Here is a 26,341-nt window from a genome sequence, read left to right on the forward strand (position 1 = left end):
TTTTTAATCTTTCTTCATATGGCCCCGTTCCAAACCCCTCATCATTTTGTTGTCCTCTTCTAAACATTCTCCAATGCCAATATATCTTTCTGAGATGAGGTGACCACATCTATATGAAGTATTCAACCATCCTGATCTCTAGATGTTACCATCTAATGTAATTTAGATTTATAAACTGGAGAATTGAATCTTGGATTTATATTATGTGCAACTGAAATGTTCTTCACTGTCTTTTACCCAGAAGCTCTTAGAGGTTTTAAATATTTATCAAGCATTCTGAAGTCCACTGGAGATGGACTGAACTGACAGACTGAAGCAAACTGGTTATGGATTTGAGGATTTATGCTCCCAGGAATAATTCATTCACTGAGTATAATTTATTATACAAGACAAGAAAAGAGTCTAGCTAGGAACCTGTGAGGATAACTGGTCTATGGTGGAAAGACACAGCAGATAACACTCAGTATCCTTATCAACGGCTCCAAAATACAATTAATTCTCCATAAAACATCTAAACTCCCCTCGCAGAGAACATAGGCAGAATTGGCCCCTTCAGGCAAAAACAAAATAAATTTTCTTTTGAGCACCAAAAGTGACAAAAACTTACAGCAATCAGAGTTTACATGGAGTAAATTTCAGAACTGATTTGTCAAGGGATTTGTGACTCAGATCACAAACCTTAACAAAAATGAAATTACCAATCATAAATGCCATAAAACCTCAGAGTTATGAACATCAGAATTATGAACTGACCAGTCAACCACATACTTCATTTGGAACGGTAAGTACACAACCACTAGCAGCAGCAGAGGTGGGCAGGGAGAGTGAAGACAGAACAATATTGTGTTTAAAATAAAGAAAAAGCAGCATTTTTCTTCTGCAAAGTAAAGGGTCAAAGCTGTATTGTCAATGTTCAGTTGTAAACTTTTGCAAGAACCACCAGAAGATTTTATTTAGAAATATGAACACTTCAGAGTTCTGAGCAACCTCCATCCCCAAGGACATGTGTTTGTAACTCTTCCACCGTACACCTTTTTTAAGTTGGGCAAAGGGAGCATTATCAATTTCCAGCCTCTGACAAACAGAAGGCAGGGACACCATTCCTACCCATCCTGGCTCATGTCATCTATGAACTCAGCTAGTCCATGCTGCTTACCTGTTACTGGAAAAAAAATCACTCAGATCAATTTTCATTAATTCCTCAGAGTGTGAATATGTTCAGTTGAATTTACAACACATCTTCCCCTTTTCTACAGCACAATGTGTGTATGGGTCAGAGCAGAGGGTGGGAAATCTAGGCTCCTTGAGTGAATGTGTGGCTTTGCCACTGAGCTGCTGTATGGCCTTGGCCAAATTACCTTTCCTCTCTATGCAAGCTCTGGAGTTGCTCTCACTTGCCTCTCAGCGATGAATGTGTACGGCTTAATTCGTTAACGTGTGCAGAACACTTTGAGCACCTTAGTGAGAAGGATCCAGAGCAGCGAAAAGTATTATAATAAAGCAGGAGAGTCCTGGGGCTCACATCTTGCATGCTTCAGTCAGGAGCTCAGATCCCCACTCCCTTGTGCCTGATACCCCTTGCCTCCTGGGATCATTCCCCTGGCGGTCTTGCCTCCTTTCTTTGTTAGGTCCACATCACCCCTCCCCCATGGCCTCCCATCTATTGTACTCACTGATGAGTAACGCTTCCCCAAGGTTCCCCCCTCCTTCCCCTATGGAGGTCATTCCCCCGGGTTTCCTCCCACCTTGCTCCAGGGGATCACTCCTCGGGGGTTCTTACCTCACTGCCCCCATGGGAGATGGGGTCACTCTCTGGGGATTTGTAAGCCCCGCCCTCACAGGATTCACTTCCCTGGAGTTCACAGCTCTGGCCTCGCCCCTTTGCCTCCCTCCCCCTTGCCCCTGTATCTGATCAGGGCTCTGTGTCCTGCACCCCTAGTTCTTGTTCCACTCTGTCTGGAACTGGCTGCTTCCCCTCTCTAGTGACGCCCCAACGCCCTGCTTTCCAGGCCGAAGCCTAGTCTATTAATCGCTAAGGGCAGGAACTCACACTGGGTAGGATTCAGTTTCATCCCATTCCTCAAGGTCATCCAACTCCTTCTGTGTGATACTCCAGTCCTCCTCGGGTGGAGACTGCCAACCAGCCTCCTGTCGTCAGCACGTACGTTAATGAAAACATTTCCTAAGATTGGTCCCGAGACCAACACTTGAGACCCTCTATTAGGAACCTTCCTGCAACTGGCAGTTCTCCTTTCAGCACAAACCGTGCTCTCTCCCTTATAGCCAGTTCTTTACCCAGATGGCAGCTCTTGGTACTCATCCCCATAATGCTCTCCAGCTTGACTAATACATTTGTGGCACTGGATCAAATGCATTATTTAAATCTAAATAGACTCGATGTGCATTTCCCTTGTCTAGAGAATTAATTATCTTACCCAAGAAAGATACCACATTAGCCTGGCACGATCTCTCTCTGGCACACTCCTCTTGTATCTCATCCCCTTCTCCATATACCAGTTCCTCAGAACAGATTTGGAAGGAAAGAATGGTTAAAGCTCTCTATACTATTGAGAACAGACCAATAAGTCTCTAGCTGCCCGGATCACTTTCTCCCCACTCCTTCCCTACCTGCACCCCTTATATATGGACACTACCTTTGCTATTCTCCAGGCATACAAGAGAATGCATGAGTTGACAGACTGATTAAAATCTTCGCCGTTTCATGTGCCTGGGTAGAGGGATAGCTTGGTGGTTTGAGCATTAGCCTACTAAACCCAGGGTTGTGAGCTCAATCCTCAAGGAAGCCATTTAGGGATTGAGGGGGGAAGGGGGCGCTTGGTCCTGCTGAGAGGGCAGGGGACTGGACCCAAAGACCTCCGGCTCCATGAGATGTAGACCTCCATATCCTATTATTATTAGGTCTCTCAGTGCTCTGGGATGGCGCTTACCTGGTTCAGGCCACTGATGGGGGGAGTGTTGAAGGGGGAGCAAATGTGGCAATTGCCCCAGGGCCTAATGATTTAAAGGGGACCAGGGTTCTGGTCACAGCTCTGGCTGTGGTGGTGCTCAGAGCCACAAGCCCTTTAAATTGTCACCAGAATGCTGCCACCGTGCACTGTGCAGCTCTTAGGGCTGCCTGGGGAGGCAGGGCACCACAGTCCAGATGTAGATACATCTTTGTTTTAACTAGTTTCTCACTGAAGCTTTTAAATACTGTATCAAGTGATTTTATGTATCACTGTATTCAGCCCTGTTATACAGAAATGTAGTTCTATTTTGTAGAACAGTTCCTAAAAGCAGATAAAGTAGAGAAATACCTCTCCGGGCCCTTTGTTTGTGGATTGCTTCATTGAGTGCCCTGTTGAGTGAATGAGGTGTGAATGGAAAGGCGGGAGACAGGCAACTCCAGGTACTTGGAGCAGCTGGATGCAAGACCAGTGAGAAGGACAATGGACCCTGTGAAGTGGGCCCATTGAAAGAAGCTTGGACCTATGGACGCCTGGGGAGTCACCAGCCAGGGCTGCCTTTGGAAGCACCGCCCAGAAGAAGGTGCTAAACGCATACTCGTAAGGTCGCTCTCCCAGGCTATGCACATGCATGAGTTGGCTAATTGGTGTCAACATGCGCGAGCGAGAGGACACTATCAATGGAAGGCATCTTGCACAGGGACCCCAGGTTTGTCTTCTCAGCACCGGAGCATCAATCCGGATCAGCAGAAGCCCGGCCCCACCCCTCCCCCATCTAACTCACCTGGCCAGGGCAATGAGGGGGAGCAACTGTTGGTAACAGCAACAAGGCAGGAGTGTGCGTGTGTGCGTGTGTGTGTGTGTAACATATCGTACGCCTATGACGTGTTGATTGCTATTTGTGTATTACCAATAAATGCGGCATCCTGCCTTTTCCCCTGAAAAGATCCCATGCGGTACTTTTCAGTACAACACAGAAGACATTGAAGGCTGGCTGTCCTCAGCCCTGTTCCTTCTGGGAGCAGAGAGCTGTCCCTCCCACACTGTGCCAAGGGGCCTAGTGTGCTGTCAGCTCCACTGAGCTGGTCCTCTCAACCTGAACACATCCAGCTCTGAGTTTTGCTTCCACTGCAGATCTAGCAATGTCCATTTCCAAACTCTGCTTCCCATGCACCGTCCTGCCTTTGCCCCAGGTTCTACACCCTCCCTGAATACTCAGGAAAAGCATTCGGTTTTAGGTCATACCTAGATTGTCTCAATTTCTTCCTAACTGGCCAACGACCCCACTTCCTCTTTCCTCGTTCTTTTGTTATTTCCAAGCCACCTCAATCCTGCGCTGCCAGGCAGCACAGTCGGGCCCCTTAGTCCCAAGAAGATTTGCCCATATACTTGAAGAGGATGTGTTTTTAAAGTTAGGGGTATAAAGTGCAAGCAACAGACGCTGCACAGCTCATAGCCACATCGCCATGCATAGACAAGTCAGGCTTCAGTTACTTTCTTGTGAAAATACGCAGATTGGCTTCAAAGTGCCTCCTCAGGCCGTGTGCCTACACTGTTAGAATGATTAAGTCTGTTCAGAAACAATGAATATAACATGTTTGTTTGCTGATATCAAAGTGCCTCGCGTGTACACCTTTGGAATTAGCTCAGAGTCTTAATATCAATTTACCAGGCCATGATTGCAAGAAAGCCAGATGAAGCATCTGTAATGGATCTCAGAACTCTTGGAGCTAGGGCTGGGGAGTGTCAGACAGATCAGTGGTGAAATGCACCAACCCTCTCATCTCTGGACTCCTGGGTGTGAACCTGGACAGAAACAGAAGGTAAAAGGGTATTGGGCTGGTCTCAGGCTCACATCACAAGGCAGTTAGGTGGGGTCAGCAGCGCCAGGCACAAGCTGTTTGGCTCTGGTACAACTGTGCATTGAATGCACCAGACCTGCTTGGCCATGCGAGCGCTGCTCTCAGTCCTTCAATTCATGAGCACAAAACTCACCCCAATGTACAAGAGGATAAAAAATCCCCAGCTGAACAAAGCATCAGCCCAGCAGCATCTGAGCTGTCATGCTAAACAACAACCCTGTCACAAATAACCCTCAGATACAGATTCACTCACTGCTCAGCAGACCAATCCACACAACCACTTCTTCCACTCAGGCTGCTGGAAGAGTGCAAAGCTGCATTTCTCATTGATGATTCCTACCTGGAGCCTTCTTCCCACGGACACAATTAATGAGCCAAATTCCCTTTTACCCGCCTAACCCACCCTGCAGCCAGCAGCTCCCTGTCTGCTGGTACCTGCTTAGAAAGCTCAGGGCAGCAGCAATCTGGGGGTGAAACCACCTAATTGATGTCAGAAAGCAGAGGTCATTAACATAAGGCTGCTTGGCCAGTGCTGGCTGCCATGCTGGGCACATGGAGGCTGTCCAGCCACCTGCCAGCCCTCCATAATCCACCACCAGAACAGCCTCCTGACAGAACACTGCTCAAGTCAACTCTGAGTTGTACTGAATGGCAAGTTAGGCATCACTCTGAACCAGCACACTGCTGCTCCTGTGTCCTCTGTCATCTGGCAGGAGGATGCAGAGGAGGGAACCTCACTTTCCCGACTGCATTTCTTAGCCCCAGGCTGAAGGGGTCCAGGTATTTGCAGAGGCACAGAAGCAAGGAAAAGCATCCTGGACAGCACAGAGGAGCCAGCTGCGTTTTAGGATGGAAGCAGCAGAAAGCACCACCATCTCCAGACTTCCAGTGTGCCACTGGAGTGGACAGGCACTGGTTCTTTGACACTCCTGTGGCCCCTGCACTAATTACTGAGACACAGATTTGAGCTCAAGGTGAACAGGATGCCAGGATGAATCACAGAGAGTAGTCCCTGCACTTCTGCAGCACCTCACAAGCTGGGGCTGGAGAGTCCTTCAGGAAGACCAGGAGCTCTGTGCAAAGACACTCTTGGCCCTCAGAGTGACTCCATCTGCTGAAATTCAGAAGCAGCAGACTTGTAGCTGCCTGAAGAGCTATACAACTGTCACTAGACATTACAAGCACTGGGGAACTTTAATGCCTTTCCTGGCAATCTAATTAGATTGTCCTGTAGTTTGTCCAGAGACACAAAGGACAAATTACATTCCAGGTCTTATCTCCTCCTTTGCTGCAGACCAGAAAATGGTGCTTTTCATTGCTCTCAGATGCATTCAATGTCCCCACCACGGTGTTCACATTGACCTCAGCAACCCATCTGTGACCGTCTGGGCCATGCCCCTCCTACAGCCTGAATGTAGCTATGCCTCAAGTGCCTTGTCTTTATAATGCTGCGGAGGAGCCAACTTCATTGGGCCTTGGCCTACTGAGACCCTCACAGGTGAGAGCCTAGTGTGGTTCAGCAAGTTTTTACTAACAACTCACTAATTTGCTACAAGGTCCCAGCTTCCAGCCCTAATTAGCCCCCTGTACAGCCCTCACGACAAGATAGTGCATGCTAATCACTGCACTGATGTGAGAAGACAAACACAGGCTCCACCTTTACTGCACACATGGGTATTTAGGGCAGGGATTACAGAAGCACTGATGGGAGCAGGAGCTCATCCACTGAACAACAACAGGAGTTGTGCTCAAACTTCTTGGGCACTTTCCAAAGTCTCATCTCCAACTCTGGCTTCCATAAACTGTCCAAAAGTTCCTACCTTCTATCAGCTCTCAGCCTGATCAATAGATTCCTGTACTGTGAGGTCCACAGGAAGCCCCTCTGACCACCTGGTCTGACCTCCTGCACATCCCAGGCCAGGAAACATGACCCAAGGAGTCCTTCACGATGGCAGGTGAGTAGGATGGCTCCAGGCATGTGAAGACGTGGGGGAATTGCATTACTAGGCTGACAGCTGGGAGAATGTTAACTGCGGTGTAATTAGGGATTAAAGGCCCAGGGGGTCTAGCACTTGACACTGCGCATGGAGCAGCCAGGGATGAGGCGAAGAGGGAGTGTGTATAAAGGACAGAGCAGGAAGAGAGAGCTTACAGAGCAATGGTTCCCAAACTTTTTGGCATCCCACCCCCCGCCCAACCTCTTCTTTGATTTCTGAGAAACCCTCAGGTGCCCCAACCCCCTCTAACAAAACTTCAATTTGTGATTTAAAATAAACACAAAAACTTGACATAAAAATGTTATTTTAAATTAAAACTAAGTACAAACAGTTCTTCTTGGCCCCTTGTGGCTGCTGGGTGCAGCCCCAGCTGCCAGAGCTGCCCACGTGCCCGAGCCCTGTGCTGCCCGAGCTGTCCACCCAACCTGGACTGACACCTGCTCTGCCAGGGCCAGCCGCTCGCCCGCCGCCTGAGCCCCGTGCTGCCCAGAATGGCCACCAGCCTGAGCCCCACGAGCCGCCCACACAAGCCCCTCCCCTCCCCCAAAGCCAGGCACCACTAGCACCCTGCTCTTGCCCTGTCCTCCTCCCCAAGGCCAGGCACTCCCGGCCCCCATCTAACCCCATCCTACCCCTCCTCCCCTTCCCCCCCAGCCCACACTCACCTTTGCAGGAGGCAGCAAGCTCCGTGTGGGTCTTTGCCGACCGCCTGATTTTTATAGCGGCTGCGCTAGGTCAGCCACATAAAATGGCAGGGGCTGAGAGCTGGAACCAAAGGCCGGCTCTTTCTTGGGGTGGGGGAATGAAGGGGGGGAACTGGGTCACCTGGCTCCCCCCGCCCCCTGGAATTTCTTCATGCCCCCAGCATGGGACACCATGGCGTAGAGGGACGGGACAAGGACGGACACAAAAGGCAGAAGAAGGGATAACGGGTAAGTGAGGCTGAGGAGGGGATGGAGAAGCCAGTCAATGAACATCGAACCCTCCCACCTTCTACCTCATCTTTCCCCACACCTTGCAGGCCCTCTGCGGAGCTGCTCTCTTAGTACCTGCAGCACACGCACAAGAGTCAGGAACGGTTGTAATTGGGCCTGTAAACAGCACTCTGCTCCCAAAGGCACAGGCTTCCCACAGCTTGACAGCCGGTCTTCTCCCTAGCAGACACCCCACATCGCCGTCCAAAAGCAACCGTCACAGTCCTTCAGCCTCCCCAGGGCTGGCCCCACCAGAGAGAGGCCTTGAGGGCAAGTGCCCGGAAATGAAGCTCTTCCCCGCTTCGTGTTCGTATTACAAAGACTAAATGAAGATGTGGAACAGCACTGGGCGAGGGGACACAGCACAGAGCCGCCGTGTCCCATGCGCTCCCCGCTGCCCACATGCAGCGAAAGGGGAAGCGCGCTGTGGCGCATGGGGGTCGGCAGGCTGGTGCAGCCGCTCGAGTGGCGATGCTGCGGCTCCTCGGGTGACACGCAGTGGTGGCGGTTTGGGAGCGTGGGTGCTTCATGGCTGGCTCAGGGCTGCACAGCTGGTGCAGCAGCTCCTTGGGTGCTGCACCGCTGAAGCCTCCCAGCCTCAAGCCGTGCGGCACCCAAGGAGCCCCCACGCAGCCGCCACTGTGTGGTACCCGAGGAGCCGCTGCCCGAGCCGCTGCACTGGCTTGTGGGGCTGGGCAGCTCCAGTGAGTCACCGAGAGAAGAGGGGGAGGGTGCCTGGCTGCGGGGGTGGGGAGAGGCACGTGGCAATCAGGCGTCTTCCTTCTGACCACCACCCTAGAGTGCACACAGAGTCTTTTCAAAACACGGAGCGTTTCTTTCAGCGCTGCCTGCCGTACCCTGGTAGCACACGGAACAGTCCGTTGGGAGCACACGGCAGCCGGCCCTGCTGCGCCCCACCAAGCTGCGCTGAACAGCTGTCCCAGGCGTATCTACTCACCCAAACGCTCACTGGGGGAAGACAATTCACAAAGTGTTTACTAAATCCTGTCCCTCACAGGGGCACTTACAGATACCGGCTCAGGGAAGGCTCCCCAGTAGAAGCATATCCACTGAGCAACAGCGAAACCACGGCTGCCCAGATCGGCCTCTGGCAGGTCAGATCCTCTGCACTTACTGTGATCTCTTATCTAGAGGTGAGCACCTGGGTCTGGGGAATCCACCAGCTCCTCCTGGCACCTCAGGAAAATCTCACCCTCCCAATGCCTCATTTTTAGCTACCATACAGGGGACTCTGAGCCTTTGTGCATAGCAGGGTCCAGGACTAAAAGCACGTGACAGGGAGAGCAAAGGCCTATCTGAAAGTTTGCTCTTAGAGACCACAGGGACAGGCACTGCAGCCAGACAGAAAGAGCATTTCCGGCAACCTTTAAGTGAGCTTAGGTTGCAGATCAGAGTAAGATTCAGGTCAATTCTTATTTAATCTTCATGGGTTCACTCACCCTTCATGAGAACTACAGTCTAGCCCAGGGGTCAGCCACCCTTCTGAGGCGGGGTGCCAAAGTTTGACCTTTTGACCTCTGTATGATGCCAGTGATACTTTTTAAAGTCACTGATAGTCCTACTTACAACAGCTTCATTCACAAATAAATGAAGGTGCAGAGCTTTGCCATTTAGGTGGTGGTTGGTGGCATTCGCTGGTCTTTTGTTAATAAAAAGGCGGCCTGGGGGCCGAGTTCCTGCCTCGCATGCCAGTGAAAACCGGCTTATGTGCCACACTTGGCATGAGTACCAACAGTTGCTGACCCCCAGGTCTAGGCAGTAGTGGAGCAAAAGAGATGGTATAAAGCAAGGTCCTTCCATGCATGCATTCTACCCCCAGGCAGGCATTTCAGAGACCCTGCTCCAGACCCTGCTCCAGCCCCACGCCCAGGCTGCAAATCTGGAGGGCCAGAAAGCGGTGCATCATTTCCCAGGCTGTGCCCACAGTGCTGGGAACTCCCTGGGAAACCTGCCTCTTTAGTTATTCACCGTTAGCAGCCTGTGTGGCCAGGAGCTCTTGCCAGGGAGCAAGCAGGCAATATCTCACCAGTTCTCTCAGTCTCAACCTCCCCTTCACTCTCTTGGCAGGGTCGCAGGACACTGCTGATTCCTAGCTGTGACCCAGACTGGAGGTGGCAATTTAGTATCTTCGTTTATAATTTAGTACCTTTGATACTGAGGTGGCACAAAACAAGCTCCAGGTCTAACCAGAGAATTACACTTGTTTTCTAGCTGAGCGGAACAGGAAATGACTAACCTTAATTAGAAGGGCCATGTCTTCTTTACAGACTCACTGCATCCACCAGCCTCAGGCACAGAATCATTCTGCACCAGGGGTAAGGTGCCCCTACTGCTTCTCCTCATGTCCTTTCCTACCAACAAGCCATCTAGCCTTCTTTCCCAGCTGCCCAGCCCTTTCCCAGGTGGCTTCTATCAGCTCCACAGTCATTATCACACACCTCAGCAGCCTCCTACTTTATGCACACACTGGTTCTGTTACAGCCAGCATTACCAGGTCACATTGCACCAGCCTCTAATCCTTTGCACATGTCCCATCGAGCCACACAAGAAAGGTGGAGCCTCATGCACCATGGGAGCACACCTCTGTTACCCACCCCACTGCCTGTGGGAGCAGACAGCCACGAATGCCTCACTCACTCTCATCTGGGTTGGGGGCCGCAAGAATAGCGCTGTGCTTCCTCTTCACTTCCTCCACGTTCTCAGAAATTTTATCGATGAACCCTCGAATTTCTTCCACCTACAGAGAAATGGCCCAAAACAACATGGCTGTTCAGTATATTCAAGACAGGAGAGTCTATGGGAAGGGGAGAGAGGCTGCTAGGCTAGAGTGGTCCCTCGGCTGAAAGCAGGAGTATTTCCTGCTTCTTGCAGAAGTATTTTGATGGTCACCAACTGACTGGCTTCTGGACCGTGGCTATCCCATTAAAAGAGATGCTCTAAGCAGGAAGCAGAGCCATTTCCCATGTTTATTATATCAGTGACTCCAGGTCACATCTGATCAGTTTACACATTAGAAAACGTCATTTCAATATGCCAGCCCAGCAAACTCCCCTGGAATCTGAGAACTCATGCGTGAGCGTCAGGAATAAGGGGTCTGCATCTGGGACACTTCACAATTCTGCTGCCGGTGCACAAGTTAAACTGCAGAGCAGCTTGCTCCTCCGTAACTGCTGGATCCACAGGGCTGGCCTTGCACACTGGGGGAGCAGAGCTACCGAGTGCAAAGGGGCACTTCAGACCAGCACTCACCCACCATACTACACTTCAACGAAGCTTGATGATGGCTTGGGAAGTGCAGCCAGGGTTTAGTTATGCCCCTTTTTTCATCCACCTGTCTAGAATACCCTCTGCCTTCAACTCGCTGTGTAACTTTGCCCATCTTCAGCCATTGGTGAATGGGATTTCATGGTATATTTAGCTTTTGAAAGGCTGCCTAGAGAGGTCTTCACCCCCGCCCTCCCATACTATAATAAAGGTATCCTAAAAAGCTGCAAGCCATCCACGTGTCTGAGCAGAACCTCCCATTTGTAAGCCAGATACATACTGAAAAAACTAATCCGGTCCCATGAAGAGGGACTTTCAGGGACATTTTATACCTTTCTGCTTTAATCAAAACAGCGTACAACAAGAAACTCAAACTCTGAAGCCTTTCTGCTGCCTCAAAAGACAGTGGCTTTCCTCCAGACTGGGTTAGGGGCATCTGTTCTAATTCATAGGTTCTAACATTTGGTACAGTTGTTACAGTGGTTTCAATGGATACAGCTGGAGGATCAAATTGCACATTACATTATAGCCTGTGTAATCACGCATTACAGCATTGGTTCTGTTGTGAAGACTGAATGATTTTAGTTGATGCCTAAATTTCTATGGGGTGTGCTGCATGTGTGACCGAGGAGGCAGTGGCAGGTCAGGAAGAGAGCAGTACGTACTTCTGACCAGTAGCACAGCTGGGAGCAGCGCTGAGAAAATGAACATCTCACCTGTTCAAAGAACTCATCCATGAAGCGATCCCGGTCCACGCTAACCGCGACTTCATCATCATCATCGCTGTCCTTTGCCTGTGCAGACACAAACACAGATGTCAGCAAGCTGCCCGACAAACATCACTGATCTGTTCTAAGCACTCAGATAGATGATGGCCCTTTCCAAATCAGCAGCACACGGGCTTCCTTCCCCCTGAACTTTGCCTGGGATGAGGTTACAATTCTCCTGTGACGCTAGAGGTAATGCTGACCCTCCAGAACCTGTAGGGATCAATTAAATGCTGACACATTAACGGAAGAGAAAAAAGCACAGAAAAGAATTAATCCCTGGACACTGTATCCAGTGTGTTACGAGAAGGCTTAAGGAAATATCAAGATCAGGCTCACACACAAAAGCATGGTGAAAATCACCACTGCAGCTCGTGGTCACGTCGCTTCAGCTTTTTGTGCCTCAGTTCACCGAAGTGTGAAATAAGAATGATAGCATTTACATCTTTACACAATGTACTGGAAGGAATCACTTGATGTCCTCACACACACAGCAGAGAACTGCTCAATGAAACCATCTGCTCCACATATCAGGAACTGGAGTACACAGAAGCCTGTAGGGGGAACACCTATAGGGGAACCTCCCTGGACATTCAATGAAGGATTTGAAAGTAGACATTCTGGTACAAAAGGACTCTACCACAAGATTACAGAGGGAGACATCTGAATTGGAATTCATTTGCAAGTTTGACACATTTAACAGAAATTTCAATTATCTTACAGTATTCTCCAGATCTGAAGAAGTGGGTCTGTTCCACAAAAACTCATCACCTAACAAATAATATTGTTAGCCTTTAAAGTGCTACAAGACTGCTTTTTTGATTTTATCACAAGGGCAATTTCCCCATCTTTCATACTCGCAGGAATAGAACCCATCCCGAGTAATCACTTAATTTACTTCTTCCACTGGTCCTATTAATGTGCCCTTTTTTCTCATCCTCCTTCCTTCCTTCCCCTCTCCGTGCTATATAACCCCTGGATTCTTACTATCTGCTCAAGTCTAATGAAGTGGGTCTCACCCACAAAAGCTCACTATCTAATAAACAAATCTGTTAGTCTTAAAGGTGCTACAACACTGCTAGATCTTTGTGTAGCTACAGACTAACATGGCCACCTCTCGAAGACTAAAAGTACGTGTGACTCGTAAATATGGGGTAGAAAAGAATACACAGTATAATCATAGTGCATAAATTGCTTCTGTGTCTTCACTAAAACACTGAGTTTGCTGTTGGTGGCCCTGTCATAGTAAAACCTCAGCAGAAATGAGGGATGGGGGCAGAGTTCACAGGCCGGTGACCAAAATTAGATACCTATAAACATCTTCAACGTGAGGAGGTGGTGTTGTCATGTTGGTCCCAGCATATCTGAGACACAAGGTCTCATGAATATCCTGGATCAACACGGCTGAAACACTGCACACAACAATGGAAGATTGTGAACTCACCCCCTTGTCTTTAGTATGAGGAGGCAGTTAAAAGATTTCATGCTGAGAGGAGACATGAGAGAGAGACAGAAATAATGAAGGGACAGAAGCTCCAATTTACTGTCTCACTGGATGGAGAAAAGGAGGTGCAATGAAATCGAAAGGGTTACTCCAAGGTCCCCTCCTAGACAGGAGTGGTACTGCCAATTTCAAGCATTCAAAAATGACAGATCAGTCTCCGAATAATCGTGAACTTTTAGAAAAAACAACGGAGTCTTTAGTTCATGTGCCTTCTGCTTTTTGAGCCTTTAGAGGTTACATTTTAAAGCTTTCCTTCACAAGTCTGAGGATTACATGCTTTTTGGCTTGCTGCTTTTTATAAAAGCAAGCCAAGAGTCTGATGTACTCACCTGAATCCAAAAACTGGCGCTTTGAAAAAAAACACCAAACATGGAAAGAACAACCTAAACAAAACCAGGGCTTCCAGAACACAAGAACAGCCCCCCGGGGTCAGACTGAAGATCCATCTAACCCAGCGTCCTGTCTTCTGACAGTGGCACATGCCAGGTGTGTCAGAGGACATGAGTGGAACAGAATCATCCAGTGAGCTCATCCCGCCATCCACTCCCCTCTTCCCCTGCTGCTAGCTCCACAAAAGTGCAAGAAGGCAATACAGAGCACACACAGGGGAGTAACTCCCAGGTGCACAAGCACAAGGTCAGAAATTCTTAAGCTTACTTTGGCAGCAGCAGCAGCAGCCAGCATATTCTATTCAATACAGAGCTACATGCGTATTTGGCCTATCTGAATTGAATTGTTTGAACTGAGAGGTACTAGTGAGTCACTTCCCTCTGGCCTGGCAGCAGATGGATGACAGGCAGACACACAGAGAAGTGTCTGAGTGGTACCCGAGTTGTTGTTCTCGAAGATACAGATTAAGAAGTCCTGTGGCGCCTTAGAGACTAACAGATTTGTGGAGCATAAGGTTTATGGGCAAAGACCCACTTCATCAGTTGTATCATGAGCTTGAACACATGCACCACGCATCATGAACACAGAGAAGCCCAGCCTTGCAACCTCTCAGGCCCTCCCAGCAGTTGGTACAGCTGTTTCCTCTGGTATTTCACCTACTTTTTCCCTGCCCTACCATCACTTCAGGGGGTGGAGATGTTTTGGGGAAGCTTCTACCCATGGGCTAATGTGACGCAATTCTGGCCAGCAATGCCCTCGCTATCCTAGTGCACAGACTGCCCCTCAGGCCCACCGAGAGAAATCTGGGACCCTCGGCACATTATGTTCACTGCAGTCGCCATCCCCCTCCCAATTCATACTGCCTACAGATATGGGGGGACAGAGCTCAGGGCCCTTTCTCTCCCTTCATCAGCCCTGCCCTTTCTCCAAGGCTCTATCCAATGTATCTCAGTTGTGGTCTGCAGCTTTCCTCTTCGGCAGTACCAGAACTGGGCTACACCACAACTCCACCTCTACCCCTCCTTTCCAGCCCACTCTGCCCAAGTACTCCAGTTCTGGTTCTATCCAGAGAAATAACAACATCTCCTCCAAGCTCCTCAAACTCAAACAGACTGCATTGCTCACATGCATCAGTAAACCGGGATTCTTCCAATCAGCCCTCTGCAGCAACATGGTGAGTGTATACGGAGCCAAGGAGCTCACTCTGGAACACTCCAAAACTGGGAACATTGTGTCCCTCTGTGACGCGTCCCATCATGCCCTGGTACTTCTCCAAATGCATAGAGTAGGGCATTCCTTGTAGACAACCCTATATTGCCTCCTCCCTGTCTTTAAATACCAAAAAACAGCAAACAAGTCACTTTTTCCTTTAGAAAATGCCACTTCAGTCCAGTTGTATTATTCTCAGTGTGCTTTCACCCACAAGGTGCCCTCCTTCATGCTGAAAAACCAGTGGTGGACGGAGAAGGCGCGAGAACTCCAACACCTTGCAGACATCAACGACACAAGAGGTTTCTTCAATGCTACCAATGCTGTTTATGGTCTGAGAAGCCGTGGAATCAATCCCCTGAGATCAAATAATGGTACCCAACTCTTGAAAGACAATGAAGCCGTTGCTTCTCGCTGAAGGGAGCACTATAATGAGCTCGAGCTGCCCCTCCACTGTGGCCCTAGAATCCCAAAACGACCGCTTTGAGGTCAAAACAGGAGTCTAGCAAGGCTGCGTCATTGCCCCATCACTGTTCTGCATCTTCATCGCCATGAACCTTTACCTCGTGGATGGCAAGCTTTCAGATGGCGTGAAGGTTGTCTACAGAATGAACAGGAAGCTTTTCAATCTCAGGAGACTGAAGGCTAAAAGCGAGACCTCCACAACCTCGATCATGGAGCTCCAGAACGCGGATGACAACACGGTTGTTGCTCTCTCTCCCACAGCCCCTCAGACCACCTTAAGTGCCTTCAGTGAAACATATGAGAATCTCGGTTTGACGCTGAACATCAAAAAGACCAGGGTGCTCCATCAACCCTCACCGATGAGACAATCTGATGCATCTTATATTGAAGTCAATGGAGAATGTCTGGAAAATGTGGAGAACTTCCAATACTTAGTAGCCATTTTTCTGCTAAAGTCAGCATTGATGCAGAAATCCAGCATCGTCTGAGTCTTGCAAGGTCTGCTTTCACGCACCTGAGACAAAGGGTCTTCAAGAACTGGAACATCTATCCCAAGACAAAGCTCCATTTATACTGTGCACTGGCTGTTCCACTGCTAATATCTGCATGTGAAACCTGGACAACATAGAAGCATCATTTGAAGGCACTTGAAAAATATCATCAGTGTGCCTCAGGAGAATCCTAAATATCTCCTGCAAAGTTAGGCACACGACCGTTAGCATCCTGGAAGAGTCAAACATGACCAGCATTGAAGCCTTTATCATTCATCAACAACTTTGTTGGACTGGTCACGTGGTTTGGATGTCTGATGAGCACCTCCCCAGACATTCTGTTTTCCGAGTTGGAGGAAGGACAGAGGAGTGCTGGGTGCCAGCGGAAGTGATATAAGGACATGATGAAGGCACAGGTGAAAAAGTGCTGCATCAGTGTCAAAACTGGGAAGAACCTTGACCAAGACTGTCCCCAGTGGAGAATGGCAACCTGTGAGGAGTGGTGCCATTTGAGAGGGCCCACTGCAGTGCAGACGAGGACAGGTAGAGAAGAAAAGAGTGCCAAAAATTTCCCCACATGCCTCCAACAGCTACTAGCACCTGCCTCTTCTGTGATAAGACCTGCAGCTCCAAAATTGGGCTGATCAACATTAACAGACTCACAAACAGGAGGGTGACATGAAGATGTTCTGCGTGTTATTGAGTGACTACCAGAAGCCCTCCTTCACATTTTCTTCCCTTGCCCCTCTCCTGATGGCCCAATCCAAGGCAGCATGGGGACAAACACCGGTCTCTTTCCACTCACTTGCTGATTGATTTGTAGCAAGAGACACCCTACAGCAGTCCCTCAAGATACACTGAGGTTGTGTTCCCACTCACCCTCGCACAACTTGAGTTTCGCATAAGCCGGGGATGACTTTTTTCCCCAGCAGAATGCATGCTCCGCAGCTGGAGAAGCAGCAGGAGCACCTGGAGCTCCTTCTGAAAGGTAAGTCCTGGGGCTTGAGGGGGTATGTTGGGGAGGGTTAAGCCTGATGGTAGGTTGGAGCCATGGAAGGAGGCAGGGATGGTTAAGCCTGGGGTGGGTTAGGGCTGCAAGGGTGGTGGGGGGTGGAGTTGAGCCACAGCCGTGTAGCCCTTTGGCAGGGTGAACCGGAGCCAGACACAGGGAGGGTGAGCCGGGACCAGGCAGGACTGGGCATTTGAGGGAATACTGTAGTTACTTTATTTCTGTGTTTGCGCTGGATCTACAAATAAGCTTTGCACACAGATGAGGCAGTTTCTCATGCATACGCACAATTTTACCAATTGCCCTGTATGGTCAGAAAGTTACAAATTCGTCGTCTCCCAGAACCAGTGTAACTCTCTGGTTTAGCCACTTGGTTTTTGTTCCACCAGATAACCTGCTTGTTCTGCACTTTGCATCGGTTTCAGCACAGACTCTCTACGTTGAATTAAGATGGAATGCAAACTGCCAATGGCTAGGAAGGATATGAGACCGTCTTCCACTCTGCTTTCCCTTATATGACAGCATGTGGTGCCTCCAACCAAGCAAACCGCTCCCATCCCCACTCACTCCTCTTGGAGCCAGGACTCAGTTTAAATGCAGTGTCTTGGCTCCAACAGGCTGGCGGGGAGGGAGCCGCTTTCAGTGATTAGTCAACATCCCTCGCAGGGCACTGAGCAGATTTTGAAAACATGCTGTGCCCACTGTCTAGAACAGTGCACTCCATGGTGGGTTTGAAACATTAATGCATTTGATCCTTGTTTAGCTTGTTGTATGCATGGCTGTGTTGCAAACTTCTCTAGATTGTAAATATAGTAAATGTGACATTTATGAGCAATCAATTCAGCTGAAAAAAGTGGGCGCCCTGGAGAACTGTTTGTCTCATTGGAGTGTGCCATGTTACTGAAAAGATTGAGACCACTGGTTTTTATATACGTATCCCTTACTTACATCGTGTGTTGTGAGGCTGAAGTAACTAAAGAGGATGAAAGACCTTTCAGAAGAGAAAAGTAGTATCTAGACCCAAGAAGAAAATTAAGTCTAAAACTTCTGGGGACAGAAACTGTCTGTTCCACGTTCTTTAACATGCCCAGCACTTTGCAGGTGCTCTGTAAAGTAATAAACAAATGGAAGGGCTCTCATGACAAGCACTTTGTACAGCTTCATTTGTGGGTACTGAAAATTACATTTGCTCCCATGTGGATATTCTTCCACACCTACTTAGAGAACGGTTTCCCAGACTAGTGGGCATGAAGAAATTCCATGAGGAGCATGAGGTGACACAGTACTCTCCCCATTTTATTTCCTCTACTCCAGGAAAGAGTTGGCCTTTGCTTCCAGCTCTCAGTGCCTGCTATTGTACGTGGGCGACCCAGCGCAGCTGCTATAAAAAGCAGGCTGCCGGTAAAGACCCATATGGAGCTAGCTGCCTCCTGCAAAGCAGTGTGGGTTGTGGGGGGAGGGGAGGAGAAGGAGGAGGATGGAGTTAGATGGGGGGCTGGGGGAGCCTGGCTCGGGGGAGGGGAGAGAGATGGGGTAAGATTGGGGGCCTGGTGGTGCCTGCCTTTGTGGGAGGGAAGGGGCTCAGATGGGTGGCTTGTGGAGCTCAGGAGGCTGGCCCCAGCAGCATGGGGCTTGGGCAGCTGGCCCTGGCTTGGGCCAGTGGGCAGGTGGCTGGCCCCAGCAGCACAGGGCTCAGGCGGCTCACCCGCTGTTTGGGTGGGCAGCTCGGGCAGCTGGCGGGGGTGTGGCTGGTGGGTGAGCAGGCAGCTGGCCTCAGTGGCTGGCAGGTGGGTGGGCAGCTCTGGCAGTGCAGAGATCAGGTGGGTGGGCGGCTGGTGTGGGCAGCACTGGCAGCTGCCACAGGGCTCAGGCAGCTGGCCAGCTGGGGCTGGACCGGGCATCCACAAGGTGGGGGCTGTGCCATTAGCCTGGCCAGTCCATAGTCAGTTTCCAGGCTGGAATGGGGCCGACAGCATCCGGCACCTCAGCCAGGGGCTGCACCTGGTCTCTGCAGGGCCTGGACCACGGCCTGCAGCTCTGGGGCCATGCCATCAGCCCATTCGGGGTGGAGCTGGTGCCCATGGGGCCCGGCCATGTCCAGCACGGGGCTGGAACCAGCCACTGCAGCCTGTGGCTCGGCTGGTGTCAGCCCAGCAGGGGTCAAGGTCCAGCAGAAGGTAAGGAGGCCCCATGGGGGCACTAAGGCTCCAGCAGCTGGCATGCAGCTTGGGGCAGGGTGGCACAGCTCCATTGAGTCTGCTATCCGCTATTTTCCAAACAACTCTTCTGGGAATCCCATTCATAAATCAGTAAGCAATCCATTCAGTGCTGATGTCGATACGTCGCCAGAAGTATTGCAAGAACAAGCAATCAAAATAAAATACAATTCAAGTGCAAAAGAACTTTGAAAATTCAAGCTTGGAGGAATTTTGGATAAAATATTCCCAATGGACTTGACAGCTGGGGAAGAAGTGCTACGTACTATTCTGCCATTTTTGTAAATATGCCCCTGTGAAAAAAGCTTTTCAAGTTCACTTACATTAAAAACGAAACAAAGAAATTGACTGTATGTCAAAAATGATTTGCATTGTGCACTTTCATCTTTCAAACCTAGGATTTGTCAACTTCTCAAGAAAATGCAGCATCGTCCTTGCACATTAAATTCATTTTGTTTTGGATGTTAAATTACTTTTTTATTCAATTTTTGGGCCAAGAAAAACTATTCCTGCTTATTTTTAATTTTAAATAACATTTTTATATCAAGTTTGTGTTTATTTTAAATTATGAATTGAACTTTTGGTTAAAAGTGGGGTTGGATGATGGTAAAGAAGAGGAGCGGGGAGTGAAGGTCTCTCAAAGATCAAAAGGGGAGCGTGATGCTGTATAGTTTGGGAACCGCTGACGTAGAGCAACAGGCAGCCCGCAGGCCAGACATAGTTTGCCTGGATTAGCCCTGTCTGGCTGCTGGTGCTTTACTTACCTGTGTGTCCACAGATAGTGGCCAACTGTGACACCCATTCGCTGCAGATTGCTGCTCCCAGCCACTGAGAGCTCCAAAAAGTGGTCTCTGTGGGTACGCAGGTAAATAAAGTGCCAGTGGGACACAGAGTTTAATCCTGGCTAACCATGTCCAACTTATTGCCCAGCCCTGACTTAGAGTAGCAGCTGAGGGAAATTCGGTCAGAGAATTGGCTTGGTGTGATCTGAAAAACAAGTAGACGACAAATCTGTGATGCTTTTATTGCATAAATAATTCTCTTGTTTCCTTTTACTATTTATACACCTGTAGCTGTTTATCACAGTGATATCTAAGGTGCAATTGACCTGGGATGACTGATTCTTTGGGAGTGGGAAGAATCTGAAAACTGCTGTGATTCTTGGAGTAGGGGACAGCTATCACACAGGCAGGATCACCTGGGTGGCAAGACAGATTGGAGTACACAAGGGAACTGTCTGTGATTCCTTGTTCCAGCTGTTTTAGTGCCTGAGGCACTTACACTAAATAATGGGTCCACGAGCTCTAAGTACAGAGCTCACCTCAAAGTTGGGGTTTGTCCCCTGATTTGTAACAGTCTGCCCTGAAGCTGGTACTAACCCTCTTGGGCCCCTGCAGGACAGAAACAGCCTAGGACCGTGGTGTCCAGTACATTCACCACTTCCCACATGTGAACATGACACTGTGTTGCAGCAAATGCGGATCTCAAGCCACGTGCGGCTTGGAGGCTCTACATGTGGCTCCTCCTGAGAGAGACACCAGGGAGTGCAGTCTGCATGCTCCACACACGTGTCCCACCCCTTGGTGGGAGAAGCGTGTGGCAGCAGAGGCAATGTCCCTGGCAGCTCTGGTGAGTCACTGGCATTGACTGAGGGTGCCTGGCTCTGGGGGAGGGGGAAGGTATTTATTTGGTGGGGGGCTGGGAGTGCCTTGCTCTGGGGGAGCCTAGCTGGGGGTGGGGGTTATTTAGAGTGAGAGTTGGGGGCTGGGAACGCGAATCATGTGGCAATATGGAAAGACAACAACCACAAAGTGTGACGATCTTTGAATTCCTACTGGACACCTGGTCTAGGAACTCCTGGAATACAGCCACTCTATCTTCAGCCTCCCAGAGTTTTTAGTGAACCCTTTGCCAGTTACTCCAGCCAAGACACCAGTTCCCTCATTTTAACTGCAACACATTTCGACGTAGCATTTTTAGAATACAGCAGCCTTGGAAAGGGACACTGAAACCCTGCAGCAACAACGCTCTGTGTCAGCCAGGTTATGTAATCAAACCACCTTGCCTCAGAAGTAAAAACGGCACATTATAGAATGTATTAGTATTTCTGGCAACCCATCCCCTTCTTAGCTCCTGGATGCCCTGAAGTTAAATCCACTTGAAAGTGCCCCTCCCTGCACAGTTGGACTCTGGGCCAGAGGTCTCAATTCTGTGCCGCTGGAGACTGCACTCTCTCAACCCAGAATCTTGCAGGGAGAACAAAACCCCACAGGCAAGCCGCATGTGTAGTGGACACCCATGATGAGAAAGGGAGAATGCTTGTCCCAGCCCTGCTCTGAGTCTGAGGCAGATAAAGCCACCACCAGTTCCAAAGCCTAGTTAAAATGATCAGCCAGGCTGGGCTGCAAGGAAGCCATGAGACCTTCCCTACTCCCTGTTGCAGACATCTCCCAGAAGAGGTGTGGCTAGGTATGAGCATCCCTCTCACACCAAAGCAGAGTCTGCTCCCTATCTCAGCGCAAGACACATCTGGGCAGAGAGTGAAAAGCACGGTGCTAAACCAATTCAAGCGATTTCACAGAGAAATTCCTACACCTGAGCAGACCAAGATGTGCTGTAATCAGTCCTCGTTATCTGCAGTGCAGTACTGGGCAGAGACTCTGTCATGCCTGGCACTGTCCAAACACAGAGAGAGAGTCCCTGCACCAACGGACACACAATCTATGTACCGGAGGGGTGGCCGTGTTAATCTGGATCTGTAACAGCAACGAAGGGTCCTGTGGCACCTTATAGACTAACAGAAAAGTTTCAAGCATGAGCTTTCGTGAGCACAGACTCACTTCGTCAGATGCTGGTCTTGGAACTCGGCAGGGCCAGGTATAAATAAGCCAGAACAAGGCTGGGGATAACAAGGTTAGCTCAGTCAGCAAGGGTGAGGCTTACTACCAGCAGTTGATCTGGAGGTGTGAACACCAAGAGAAGGGAAGCTGCTTCTGTATTTAGCCAGCCATTCACAGTCTTTCTTTAAGCCTGAGCTGAGGGTGTCGAATTTGCAGATGAATTGTAGCTCAGAAATTTCTCTTTGGAGTCTGGTCCTGAAATTTCTTTGCTGTAGGATAGCTACTTTTAAGTCTGCTACTGTGTGGCCCGGGAGATTGAAGTGCTCTCCTACGGGTTTTTGTACATTGCCATTTCTGATGTCTGATTTGTGTGCGTTTATTCTTTTACATAGAGACTGTCCAGTTTGTCCAATGTATATAGCAGAGGGGCATTGCTGGCACATGATGGCATAAATTATATTGGTAGATGTGCAGCTGAATGAACCCACGATGGTGTGGCTGATCTGGTTAGGTCCTGTAATGGTGTTGCTGGTGTAGATATGTGGGCAGAGCCAGCAACGAGGTTTGTTGCATGGATGGGTCCCTGAGTTAGAGTGACTGTGGTGCGGTGTATAGTTGCTGGTTAGGATTTGCTTCAGGTTGGCAGGTTGTCTGTGGGCAAGGAATGGTCTGCCTCCCAAGGCCTGTGAAAGTGGGGGATCATTGTCCAGGATGGGTTGTAGATCCCTGATGATGCGCTGTAGAGGTTTTAGCTGAGGACTGTAGGTGACGGCTAGTGGTGTTCTGTTGGTTTCTCTCTCGGGCTTGTCCTGTAGCAGGAGGCTTCATGGCACACGTCGGGCTCTGTTGATCTGTTTTTTCACTTCCTCAGGTGGGTATTGCAGTTTCAAGAATGCTTGGTGGAGATCCTGTAGGTGTTTGTCTCTGTCGGAGGGGTTGGAGCAAATGCGGTTATATCTTAGTGCTTGGCTGTGGACAATGGATCGTGTGGTGTGTCTGGGATGGAAGCTGGAGGCATGAAGGTAGGCGTAGCAGTCAGCAGGTTTACGGTACAGAGTGGTATTGATGTGGCCATCGTGTATTAGCACCGTGGTGTCCAGGAAGTGGATCTCCTGTGTGGACTGTTCCGGGCTGAGGTTGATGTTGGGGTGAAAAGCTAATACACGATGGCCACATCAATACCACCCTGCATTTTTGTAGGCTTCGGGGTGGCATAGTCTGATACCACTAGTGTATACTGGTGTCCCTGGGCTGTCTTTTCCAATGGGCCCACTAGGTCCACAGCCACTTGCTCAAATGGCACCTCACTGGTCAGTAACGGCACTAGGGGGACACTCAGCTGGGGACGTGGGCTATGCAACTGGCACACTGGGCACGAAGCACAATACCGGCAGACATCCTCATATACCCCCGCCAACAGAACCGCTGCACAATTCAAGTCTGGGTTTTTCCCATCCCCAGGTGCGCTCCAGAAAGATAGCTAGATAGAAAGATAGTTCCCTCCTGGAACTTCCAGGTGTGGAACCTCCGGGTCCGCATTGCCATGATCACCCCCAGGCAGACCAGGATCTCTTCTTTGAGCTGGGAGTAGGGAGTCACGTGTTCCTCAGGCAAATCATAATAGGCTCACTGGGCCTCCCTGCAGAGAAAGGGTGCCAGAATGCAGGCCCACTGGGCCTCAGGCCAGGCCTTGCGCTGTGCAGTCCTCTCAAAGGTGAGGAAGTAGGCCTCCACATCATCACTCAGTGCCACCTTGGGGAGGCAACCTGTGGCCCTCAGGGCTCTGGTCCCCTCACCTGTGGTGGTCAGGACGCCAACTCCTGCACTTGGTCAACCACCGCTCCCAGCAGGGCGCGGTCTGAGGCACCCTGGTCCATAAGAAGTTTGTTCGTCTCTTGCTGTACCTGGGTGGCCTCCTGCTGGGCTGCCACAGCTTGAACCAGTGCCTTAACCAAGTCCTCCATACTGTGGTTAATTCTAACTCCCAACTTCACAGTTAACTAAAGGGGTGACATGAGCAGGACAATCCCCAGACCCACACCCAAGTGTAATTCCCCTTTTTTTCCTCTCCCCCACCCCACTTTTTTTTTTTTATTTTATTTTTGTTTTTTCACCCTTTTGGCCACCATGAAGACTATCCCACCCCTGGCACCAGTGTGACGGATCCCTTGACCATCCCTGAAGGGTCCTGCACTTCCCTGTGGGCCTCAGAGACTCAGGGAGCCCTCCCTCCCCCATTGCCCTGGGACTTCCCAAAGGCAAGGGTCTCCCTTTACCAAGCCATGTTCATCATAGTCCAGTCTGAATTTGGGGTGGAGGAGGTTCCCTTCTCCTCTTGCCTTGAGCTGCTCCGGCCCTACCTCAGTTGGCCGCCCTACCAGGGAGAGTGGTGGGGGGAGTCCAGTCCCTCCCACTGCCCTGGACTCTGGCTCAGGGGCCCTAGACAAGGAGAGATCCAGTGGAGCTTTTTGCCCCTGCCCCATGACAGCTCTCTTTCCCTGGGCCTCTTCACTCACCACTACCTTCTGGGGTCTTTCCCCCAGTACCATGCTGCTGGCTGTGCTGTGCTGTGCTCAGGTCAGGTCTCCACTGTTCACACCTCCAGCATCGTTTTCTCTGGGCACCACGTCCCTTCCCTCCTGCTGCCTGGGGAAAGCCTTTTACAGAAAAGCCTGAAGGCCTGTATTGGTCCCAGGTGCTTCATTACAGCCTGATGCTGGCTGCCCCAGTGAGCCCAGCTGCCCATGCAGCCTGCATGACTGCACTCTCTGGGAACTGACAAGGGGAACAAAAAGGGGTTCCTCCAATGCCCAAAACGTTCCCCTCCCCCAGACACCCGTCGGCTGCAAACTGTGATCTGCCCCAGTGACCATTTTCCGTTTTGATCACCGCTCTGGGTAGATGCACTTCAATCTCTGCTCTTCACTAACACACTTATTCTCACATTAGAAATCATCTCAGTGCTGTTATACTCTAATCAGGCGGGCATCCTCGGCAGAGCCAACAGGTTGGTGTGCAAAGTTCAGCTGGGGTGACTGTTCTGGAATAATAGCCATAATAAACGAATGGGACACAAACTACATTAATAGTCAGCTCTGGTGAGAAACAGCCCATATAGCTCATTAGCTCAGATAAGGTTCCATCCACCAAACCAGCGAAAGGTAGTGTGAGGAAGAGAGAAAGTTTGACAACAACATACACTGATATGACTGCTCTCCCAAAAGAGCCACTGGGAGCTTTAAAACAAGCCAGATGAAAACAAAGGCCCCTACAGCTCTGTTAAAGTTAATGGCACTCAAAACAGTAACAGGAACAGGCCTTGGTCTTACAAGACTTTAGCTACTGGCTTCCATCTTCAGTGCTGACAGTTTATTCTCATAAACAAGAAGTCATCCTGTGGCACCTTATAGACTAGCAGCTATTGTGGAGCACAAGCTTTCGTGGGCAAGGACCCGTTTCGTGAGATGCATGAGTGGGAGGTTCCAGAGGATGGTTTAAATGGGGAGTCTCAGCCAAGGGGAGGGCCAGCGTTGACAAGGTCTGCTCAGTCAGGGAGGATGTGGCCCATTATCAGCAGTTAATGTGGAGGTGTGAACATCCAGAGCACAGAAACTGCTTTTGCAATTGTAATTTTGTAATTATTCTCAGTTATCAGATCCCTGATCTGCACAGGCTCCCAAAGCTGCACCCCTCCGTTCGTCGTGGAACGTCAGCCGCTTTCAACCCAACTCTTCGTAAAACGTGTCTCTTCCGTAACAGCAAAGAAACGTTCAGTGTGGGGCAAACTACACAAGGCAGCCTGCGGTTCGCAGCAAAGCAAAGGGGGCCCCTTCCCACAAAGGGAATATGTCTCAGCAAGGGCTACGGGATTTGGCCCAGCTCATGTGCACACACAGAGCAGTCAGTGCATTCCCTGAAATGTGCTATGCGGAATATGCAATAAATGCATCAGTTTTTCTTTTCAAGCCAAGGGAACCCAAACTCACGTATTGTCATCGCAAACTTCTGGAGCCGCCCACAGCAGTAATTTCAAGTACAAAAATGAAGTGAGTTCTCATGACATGCACAAAACACAGGTTTGCTACTGTACTCAGCTTAGAAGCTGCAACAGATGGACAAGGCTAAAATAATTTTGCAGAGAGTCATGTGGAAGCTTCTCCATAGCCCTTGGAATGATGTACAGCACAGATGAAAGGAGCTGGATGCCAGGCTCCCTGGAAATGCAGTCTGACCTCGCCGTCTGTCTGTGAAGCTCTGCCATGCTAGGTGGGGAAATGAGAAATTCGCTGCAGTTCTGCCACTAGAACATTATGTCAGAGGCTGCTCTTTCACTCTGCTAAAAATCACAGAATAATAGACCATTAGG

The 26,341-nt window shown here is 49.8% G+C and overlaps 1 protein-coding gene across 2 annotated transcripts in view; it reads right to left on the reverse strand.

Moving 5' to 3' along the window:
- Positions 1–26,341, reverse strand: part of STX1A (syntaxin 1A) — a 248,055-nt gene that overhangs the window by 163,823 nt on the left and 57,891 nt on the right. For both annotated transcript variants that reach the window (XR_012648198.1, XM_075014093.1), the window contains exons 2-3: positions 11,801–11,878; positions 10,458–10,557 (exon numbers count right to left, since the gene is read on the reverse strand). Coding sequence is in view for 1 of the 2 variants with exons in the window: in XM_075014093.1 (XP_074870194.1) it covers positions 10,458–10,557; positions 11,801–11,878 (178 nt within the window). In the remaining variant the exon portion in view is untranslated. The remainder of the gene's footprint in view (positions 1–10,457; positions 10,558–11,800; positions 11,879–26,341) is intronic.

This window comes from Carettochelys insculpta, chromosome 19 (assembly GCF_033958435.1).
Source record: "Carettochelys insculpta isolate YL-2023 chromosome 19, ASM3395843v1, whole genome shotgun sequence".
NCBI classification, from domain to species: Eukaryota; Metazoa; Chordata; order Testudines; family Carettochelyidae; genus Carettochelys; species Carettochelys insculpta.